Below are 10,680 nucleotides of genomic sequence, written 5' to 3'. Positions count from 1 at the left end.
ATTTATTATAGATTTAAACAATTTATTGCTAATAAAATACTTTTCCATATAAAATCTTGTGAAAATTTCACAAAAATAAATCTGATAAAAAAAATTTAAATCTATATAATTCAACATTTGTGCGTAGCTGACAATATACACTTGAAAATAGATTTATTTAAACATGCGCTTTCCAAATTCAAAACGTAACTTACTAATTATAATACAATAATGAATATTTAATATAATTAATTAGTAAATGTCAACATGAATGGTTATATAAACAAAATGCATTGCGTTGGCACAGTTCGCGCTCCGAGACATGCCCGGAAGTGAAATCGGGCTAGCAATTAGGAATTCGTAGCTGTTCGTGACGTAGTCGACTAGAAAATTGAACCACACGTCGATGCCCTGACATTTATCCTTGACATTTATACGATGAGATAACTGAGCATGCACGGAATGGATTTCAGATTTTTGACGCTAACGTTTGACAGACATGCTTAAAAAGATATCTTATGTTTAAGAATAAGTCAATAGGTTTATGCTTTTGGAAAATAAAATTGTCTTTGACTAAAATTATCGAACAAATTTTTTCATAAGAACTTTGATATCTGTACTCATAATACGTTTGTGAGCTTCATAACAACACTATACATATCGTAAAGATTAATTAAAAATACATCGTTAGGCATAGATTAAAAATTAAGAGTGTGTGTATTTTTATATAGTTTTAGAATTTACAAACTCACAAGTCTTTTCACTCTTCCGTCGGCATCTACGTGAGGTTAGGTACTTGTAACTTACATCTAAGAGATCGGTTGTCATTGGGCGTGATTGTTGTCTAGTTTGTAAGTGGATGCCATTGCTTCACTTGTTCCATTGGACTTGATATCGCTGAATTCCAGTGCTGTAAGGCGCGACCTCGTGCGAACATATACGAGCCCAGCACAAACTTCCCTAAAAGGCGATCTGAAAATATTCATTTTTTTTAATGCGTTCAAATATTAATGTTGGTAACACAAACACAATATTTTTAAATTCATTTAACAAAATTCCTAATTTATGAGCAATGTTTTGTCTACAATTTAGACTAATATAATGATGTTTTCTTTAACGTATAAGTTTTGTGTATTTATGTCTTATATAATATTATTTACAACATACGTAAACATTAATTTGTAAAAGTAGGTAATTCAGGCTTGTCACGTTATTATATTAAATCAGATGTAACTACGACGGAAAGTTACTTATACAACAATATATAATACCAATGTACTGATATCTCTTCCGAAATGCGCTACATCTTCTAATATAAGTTTAGATTTAGTAGTTTTTTTCAACCGACTTCAATAAGGAGGAAGTTATCAATTCGTCTGTATTTTTTATGTTTGTTACCTCATAACTTTTCACTGGACTCTAAATATAACACAACGTTATATAATCGTAAACCGACTTTTAAGTAATATTTTTCATTTCATTTTACTGAGAATGAATGTAAAAAATTTGTTGAATAAGCAATTTTTTTATTACTTTTTAGTGCATAATTATTTGTTTTAAATTAGTGTTTTGTTTGAAGTCGGTTTTTCTTTTTGTTAAAATTTTTATTTATAAATTACGCCTAGAATAATAAAACAAACGGCTGATGGTCTGGGTGATACATTATAGTGATACAACAATAACGAATACAAATTCCCAGTATGGTCTGTTCACTAACGAGTGCCCCTCTACATTAAGTTATCGGCGTGCACTAACAAATATAACCTAATTTGTGATATCGCGTAATTATTATATTATTCATTTCACGTCAACTAAGGGATCTTGTAAGCACGAGTATCGCTCATACTAATGCACAATTTGTTGTGGGGGCGGCCCCACGTTTTATAGCTGGTCCCGCGACTTCGTGCCCGTTTCAATTTATCAAAAATCTTATCGTAGTACCCCAAGTTACTCCTTATTACATCAAATAAAATATCTACCAGTGAAAGTCATTTCAAAAGTTCCGCCCCCGCCTACACAGAACAATTATTTACAGGTTAAGGATGCAGATACCTATGCCGCTATTATGTCATTTTCTAGCGGGTCTGCTAGTGGCATTGATAATATCACTCCACAACATCTTAAAGATCTTGTGAGTGCCTCGGCCGGTGACGCTGGCAGGGCCCTATTAAGTGACATAACTAATCTTTGCAATTTTATGCTATCTGGTAAGGTGATTTCATCCTTTTGGTTCACATCTTTATGGTGCAAGACTTTGTGCCTTTAATAAAAAAGACGGAAGTATCCGTCCAATAGCAATCGGGACCACTTTTCGCCGTTTGGCGTTTAAATTAGCATGTAGGCATATAGTCTCCACCCTAAAAACCAAATTTCAACCAATTCAACTCGGTTTTGGAAGCAGAGGTGGTTGTGAAGCAGCAGTACACTCTACTCATACCTTTCTAAAAGGAAACGAAGCCGAGGTACTTCTGAAAGTTGATGTAATGAATGCTTTTAACTCCTTAGATAGAGGAACCTTGCTTAACGAAGTCTTCTCTAATCTGCCTGAAATTTACCCATACGTTTGGCAATGTTATATTTCACTTTCCAAATTATTTTTTGGTGAAGATACAATTCATTCTAATGTAGGCCTTCAGCAAGGAGATCCACTGGGTCCTGCTCTTTTTAGCTTAGGTATTCATAGCTGCATTTCGAATTTAAAATCTAAATTAAACGTTTGGAATCTAGATGATGGAACTATAGGAGGTAAAGTAGATGTTGTTATTGAAGATTTAATTAAAATTAAAGAACAATTTGATAAAATTGGTCTTAAATTTAATTTTTCAAAATGTGATATTTTTTTTACGGACAATTTAACTCACAAAAATATTAGTTTGGCAATAGATAAATTTAATAAAATTGCACCTAATATAAAAATTCTTCATAAAGATACACTTTGCCTCCTTGGTGCACCACTATTTGATAAGGGCATAGGCATAGGCCTATTCTTAACGATAAAATTAAAATATTTTCGGTCAATTTTGAGAGACTGGGCATTTTAAATTCTCATATAGCTTATACCATCTTAAAAAATTGCCTTTTTGTTCCAAAATTTATGTACATTCTACGTGCGAGCCCAATCTGGAATTATCCTAGTCTTACCAATCAAATCGATGCCACCCTTAAAAAAGGATTAGAAAAAATTCTAAATTTATCTGTTGATGAATATTCTTGGACTCAAGCTACACTTCCCATTCCTTTTGGTGGCATCGGCGTGAGAAAAATTTCAAGTGTTGCCCTCCCGGCCTTTCTTTCTTCTGTACATAGCATTTCAGAAATTTTAAAATGAAAATTAGTAAAAATCATGAATGTTACTGAGGCGATAGAGACCTGGAAGATAAAGTGCTCTAATGATGATATCCCTAAGGAAGTTACAAAACAAAAACTTTGGGATTCTTCATTTGTTAACGCTACACTAAACAGTTTGACACAAAATTTAACAAGTGCTCAAGACCGTGCCAGGTTTCTAGCATTATCATCTAAAGAGTCTAGTCACTGTTTGAATTCATTACCCTCTAAAAATTTTGGGACACTTTTAGATAATGAATGTTTTCGCATATCGATTAGTCTCCGACTGGAAACACCTCTGTGTTCTGAGCACAGATCCCCGTGTGGAAAGGAGGTGGACTCTTTCGGTTTACATGGTCTCTCTTGCCGAAGGAGTTCAGGTAGGCATTTCCGCCACGGTTCCATTACATAATAAAAAGGGCTCTTGCCACCATCGACGTTCCTGCTCTTACTGAGCCTCGTGGAATTAGTCGTGGTAATGGTAAGAGACCTGATGGATTAACATTGGTTCCCTGGGAACGAGGTCGGGCCCTTGTGTGGGACGCTACATGTGTTGACACGTTGGCCCCATCTCATATCCGAGAAACAATGTTAAGAGCCGGTGCCGCTGCGGAAAAAGCTGAAGCCAAAAAAATAACTAAATATTCGTGTATTATATCTAATTACTTTTTTGTTCCATTTGCTGTCGAAACGCTTGGCCCTTGGAGTAGTGGTGCAAAAAGCTTCATCAAAAGTATAACACCTCGCCTCATTGCCTCCGCTGGTGGCAGGAGGGCTGGTTCGTTTTTTGCCCAGAGGATCGGAATTGCGATTCAACGGGGAAATGCTACTAGCATTCTTGCCACCATTCCACGCGGTCAAGATTTATACAGTAACTAGTTTTAGTTCATATTTGTATTATTATATATTTAAGCATTTAATGTTGTATTCTTATGTTAATAAAAAAAAAATGTTAGTTAAAATCGGTTATTTTAATATTACAATCAGACACTCCAATTATATTATATGTATAGATAATATAAAATTGACAGGACTTTTAACAAAAAAGGAGATGTGTCATATTTTATTGATATAAGATATTTATTGATGAAGATTTATTAAAATTCAAAATACAATTTTCCAAGTTATTACGCGTACCTATGCACCACTAACTCATCAATTATTCTGCAGTCAAATAGAGCTAATTTGTATTGTTCCAGTTTGAAATATGAGTGTGCCAGTGTAATTACAGTCACAAGGGACATAGCATATTCGTTCCTACTATTGTCGGTGTATCTGTTGTAAGCATTCGTAACACAATATACATATATCTAAAAGTAACTGATTGTCTGCCTGTCGTTCTTTCACGTCCAAACCACTGAAGCGAATTTTATGAAATTTAGTATGAAACAAACTTGAATTCCAAGAAAGGATATACTTTAATTTTTCGTTTCCGTACATACGTTAAGGCTCTTTTTCATGCAATCATTCAATATATATTTATTAGAAAGTTCCATTTAGATAGATAGATAGATATATATAGATAGATAGATAGATATCTGTCGTTCTTTCACGTCCAAACCACTGAAGCGAATTTTATGAAATTTGGTATGAAACAAAATTGAATTCCAAGAAAGGCTACTTTTTGTCCGACTCATGCCAACCAATACCCTAAAACGTGAGCTGCGGGCGACCATTAGTATTCAATAAAAATATTTCGTTAATCTTAATTTTCGTATATACGTTAAGCATTTTTCGTGCAATTATTCAATATATATTTATTACCTCTGCAATAATAATTCACGTTTTGTTTAAGTCCTTTGAATTTTTAAGGTGAAAACTTTGAATTTTCACTTTATTGACGTAAAGGATGCAGTTCATTAAGTACACAAATTCAATGTTATATTTTTGTTTTAAAACGAATGTATATTTATAGCATGTCTTGGGCTATTAAATAGATTGATAAGGTTAGTTCCCATAAAAGGATCCTATTCACATGGGACAAAGTTAAAATAGGGGAACTGAGTGAGTTATTTACGTCCCACGTGACGTGCATACTTGAGGTTTTTTCTCGTAAGGTTTGTTAATAGATAAGGTCGTTTTATGAGGTCATCTTTTACGATATTATTTAAGTACGGTCTGATATTAAAATACGAATGATAAACTTAATGGTAAGGTTTTGTATATGTCCGAATGTAACCGTATAAACAGTAATATTTAGTATTATTCCGGTTCAAATGGTCAGTGAGCCAGTGTAATTATAGGAACAGGAACACACGAGTAATATATTTGTTAGTGGCCTTGATAAATAAAGTCAGGAATTACTAATATTTCTAACATACACAATGGAACATATTTTAAAGTAAGAAATTTGTATGACTTGGAAGAATTTCTGTAAGATTGTATCCATAAATCTCCTGTTAAGCTGCGAATAGGATTACGCTGCACTCATACCCTTTCTTCTAAAACATGACAGCTTTTGCTAAACATACTAATGCTCCATTTTTAAAGTTTCCTTTCTTAGTTTTTTCTTAAACGTTTCACGTATTTACGTTCTCGTCTTTTAAGTTTTGGTGTATTCTTAAAAAAGGTATCCATATAATTAGTTTATTTCACTATTATTTATTTATAATTACTTTCAATTCTATACATACGTACAAGTGTCAAAACATATGCTCAAAATAAAAAATGTAAGTACCATCTCATTATACATTTGTATTGTGAATATATTTGTTAAGAAATAGAGAATACACAATGTATTCTACATTGTCTCTCATCAACTAAAAAAGCTAAGGTGGCTCAATGGTATGAAAATGTTAGCCGAAGATAGCAAGTTCGAAAAAAGTCCAACTGATTTTGATTGATTTATACTGATTTATCATGTTTTTGGCGACAAAAGACAACGTCCAGAAAACGTATATATGTTGGATAAAAAAATATGTACCTATATCCGAAAAATTGCTAGGAACTTCAATTTACTTTGAAGTAGCAAAACTAATGAAAATATAATCCTCTATTAGACTTTACTTAGAAGCGATAAGACTACGATAAAAAATGCCATGAGCACACCGAGGTCTGTAACGTCAAAGCCATTTGCAGTACCTAATCTTTGAAATAGGTCGTAAACGCAGGTGACGTATATCCTACAAACTAGATTCCTTTCAGAAGATAACTTGGACGGCGTTAAGAGAAGAGAGCAGTTATACAATCAAGTTTAATCCAGTAATACTCTTAGTATTCAATATGTTAGGACAGGGGTATAATTATTAAAATTATTAATAATATTTTAATAAAAACAGTACAATTATTTTTTATTCTCTAAATTAAAATGCATCTTTGCTAGGTATAATTAATTTGCTTTGCTTGACGCTGAGTCAAATCATTTAACCGAGTTCAACGAGAGATTGAAATTCTCTTGAAATTTAGGATATTCGGATTCACGGAGGTGGGATTATAGCAGAGACGACCGAATTTCTATTAAGTTACTAACTAGGATCAATGTATTCTAATCAATAGCATAGATTAAGTTGAAACTAGATTGCATAAACTCTTAAGATTATTATCCATAAACATGATTTTCCAGAAAGCAATTTCAAATAAATGATGGTCAAAATATACTCACAATCAACTGAAATGAAAATATAAAAGTTGTGATATCCTATCTTTTAGAAAACGGTTAAAAAGAAGCCCGTTTACACTAACTCTATTAGAGAAAAAGATCATGTATAAACATTATAAGAATATTATCTGTTGGATTTTAATAAATAAAAATAAAGGTACAAAAGTTAGATCTTGTTTTTTAATAATTTTTAGACTCTCACAAAGCAAAATAAGTCTGTGGATGAGAACCAGCCATAAAAATATCGCTGTGGTATTACTAGAAGCATTGCATGGAAAAAATAGTTTAAAAGAATTATAAAAAGTAACCACTAATAACTGTCCAAAATTATTAATTCAGAAGAATTTTACAAAAGGTTAGCATAACAATAATATTTATAAGATAATAATCTATAATTCAGGACCATCTTTTCACTTGATTACTATCAAGCTAATGTTTAGTGAGTAGCTTCATTACGATGAGACGCCCAACATTGTGCCAGCTAACAGAGGTAGCAAGGATAAAACTATTCAAAAAGATTCCGCTTGATGGTAATTACATCAAGGATCTGTGCTAGGATCGGTTCTTAGAACCGGGATAACGTACCACGAAATTTTTAGAACAATGGACCGCAAAATTAAATAATAATATAAGTAATAAATAAAAATTCTGCTTGTTAGTAATCATTTTTGACGACTTATTCAACGAGGAAGAAACTAGATCCAACCTAATCTTAGGATTAGGTTTTAGGTTTTTGGATTAGGTTTTTGTTCTAGGATCTAGGTTAGCCTAGATCCTAGAACAAATCATACATTTTCTTGGAAAAATATTTTTTCAAATAATTTCGATATTATTTTGAGATTAAAAGAAAAAACCCCGTCAGTAATTAATTTTTGAGAATCATCAAATCGACATATTTTATCCTAGCTACCTCTATTAGCAACCACAATAAAGAGTTTTCGCGCAGGATTTTTTTGTAAATTTTCGTCTCATTTTTCGTATAATAGATAGTGAAATAATTAGTCATGGATCCCGGACTACTACGCTTGTTACAAAATTAAACATTGAGCTTATCTGTTTGTTTACTGAAATTAAATTTTCTATAAAATCAACTTTATGGTTGCCCGACACATACAAGCGGACCAATTAAGTTATTTTTGCCGCCTACTAGAAGTAGCTTTATTTACATTGTGTACTCTCAAAAATGTTTTTTGTAATATAGGTATTTATTATAATAAAAATTGTTCAACTCCGATTTACAACCAAAATGAAAGTATATCATTTTTTTAGCTACCATAATTTAAATTGATTTGTTTAATTAGGTTAATGGTATTTAATCTATATTAATAATTTCGTGGAGGTCGATGATTGACCCGGTCTAAATTTATCCACAATTATAGATGGTTAAAAATATTGATATTCTAGTCGACAACATTTATCCGCGAAATTTGGAGGTATACGATATTAAATGCATAAAATTCAATGACATGACAGTTCAACGGACGGACGTCAGTGACGCTTACGGGTGCATTCGGAAAGTGTGTTCCAAATAATAATTTCGTGCAGGTACAATAACTTCCATCATTGTTCAACTAAAAGTTATATCTTAATTTAATTTAATTTAACCATTTATTATACTTGCCAGATACATTGAAAAGGAAAATGTGTACACAGGAAAAATAAGTTTAAAAGGTATACTTATCCCTAGAAGAGATTTCTTCCAGTATACCCGAGAAAGAAGAAACATAGACAGAAAAGTTAAAAGATAGACACGCAAAATCATACAAAAGGAGAAAAGTTACAAAAACAACAAAAAGAAACATACTAAATTAAAAACTAAAATTACGAAAAAAAAATACTTAAAATTAATTTTATTGAATAACTTTATTACTACATATTAAAAATAATTAATTAATATATTATAATATGATAGTTATACATACATATACAAATATATAAATAAATATGTTTATGCAATTTTACCATGAATCAACATTTGGATAAGAAATACAAGATGTTGAATGAAAAGTAAAGGATACAACGTATTTGTTTAATTTTATTTAATTCACCTGAGTGAAGCCGGGTTCATCTAGTAACGTATATTTCTCCTATAGCTATTAGTATTCCATCAACAATATAATTGTGACTGAAACTTCCATTCGATTTAATGATACCGACATGTCATGCTTAATTCATTTATCAATTGAAGTGACATTTATATCCGAATTCGTAAAACCACATTTGTATCACGGTTATGATTTGTATATGTGTATTTAACATTAAACACAAAGACACATTAAATAAATGGTATTGATAATTAATTAATATAAAATGACATAAAAAATTAATCCGTATAGGTTTTATAGATATATAATATAAAATATTATTCTGTATAGGATTACTAGTGAATTTGTATTCAGCAAAATAAAAAATATGAACAAAATAATCTTCCGTAACGTTCGTGTAGCAAATGTTGTGTAAGATTTCGTAGAACGGCTACAGAAGCGTAGCGTCATGCTAGCCGATATTAAGAGATACGTTCTTTTATTATTAATCCTTTTCATTCATGAATTTAAAGGTTAAAGAAAAGTTTTCATCTTAACCTCTAAAGGTTGGGGAATAACATTGCTAAAATTACCTTTAGTACTCTAATGCCTAGACGGACTGAATTACTAAAGTTCGCCTAAACTTCAAGTCTGAAAGTGAATTATTATGTTATTTACGCAAACTTGTCAGTTCCTAAACTTTATTTTAAGTTGCAAAGTCATCTCGCTTTGGCAAATTTGCAATGGTCGTTATCTCACTCGGGTTCTTGTAGATAACATCTGTTATAAGTTTAGTTTATTATTACTTCACACCTTTAGAAATATCACACAAAGTAAGGATATAAGGGAGTTTAACATGGTAATTGGTACGTAGTCTATGAGACTGTATTTAATCACATAGCATAGATATGAAGGTAGGTCTATTTGTTAAATAATTTGCAATTGCAGACAAAAAATCAATACGTTGATCGTGAGAGGATGAACTTTAAAGTTTGACGTCACATATTGGAGTTTCGTCCCTCTCACCTTGTCGCACTTTGTGTATATCTCCTATCTACCGTGTGACGTAATGAAATGCCCAAATACCCTAATATTCAGATTCGTCTATACAATATATTGTAATTAGCTAACAGCCTTAATAATTATTTTTAAATACAGAATAATTTCCCGGATAAGTAAGAATAAAACATAGTATAGTAAATAATGTAATAGAATGGAAAATTATTAATTTATTTAAATGCATTCAAATACGAATTTCATTCTTAAAGCCTTCTCTATCCGCTTACAATAAACATGCAACAATGAAATATATGTTGAATAGATTTTAATCTTAACCGGTAAAAGTCAAACGTATCAGATGTATTTGAATTTTAAAACAACCTTGCAATAAATGTACAAAACCGTATAAGATTATGGAATAATTTATTCGTAATATATATATTTTAATAATATATAATAATAAACGTTATTATTGAAAATAAATATAAACTAATTAAAGAATTTTTAAACTTTATATATTATAAGTAAAAATACATTACTATTTATTTAGTCTTATATAAAATATGTTAAAATCCCGCATGCTAGACACTAAATAAAAAAAAATAAAATTTACGCGCGACCGTCCATCTTCTATATAGCGCGTCAAGTGTAAGTTGGGGTGTGGCAAAAACATGTACTATTTTTTTTTGTTCATTTAATATCTTATTTGTTTTATTTACCCTTATTAAGAAAACTTACCCAAAATGTATTAAA

General features: G+C 31.2%; 1 protein-coding gene across 2 annotated transcripts in view; it reads right to left on the bottom strand.

Annotated features, from left to right (window-relative positions):
• Positions 1 to 265: 265 nt before the first annotated feature.
• The window catches only part of LOC124536906 (synaptotagmin-15-like), a 76,931-nt gene continuing 66,516 nt past the window's right edge, over positions 266 to 10,680 (bottom strand). For both annotated transcript variants that reach the window (XM_047113569.1, XM_047113568.1), the window contains exon 12: positions 266 to 951. In XM_047113569.1, the coding sequence (XP_046969525.1) occupies positions 824 to 951 (128 nt within the window). In that variant the 3' untranslated portion in view covers positions 266 to 823. The remainder of the gene's footprint in view (positions 952 to 10,680) is intronic.

Source organism: Vanessa cardui, chromosome 17 (genome assembly GCF_905220365.1).
Source record: "Vanessa cardui chromosome 17, ilVanCard2.1, whole genome shotgun sequence".
Classification (NCBI taxonomy): domain Eukaryota; kingdom Metazoa; phylum Arthropoda; class Insecta; order Lepidoptera; family Nymphalidae; genus Vanessa; species Vanessa cardui.
Note: the sequence above shows the minus strand (reverse complement) of the source record. Positions and strands in the feature narration are given on the sequence as shown.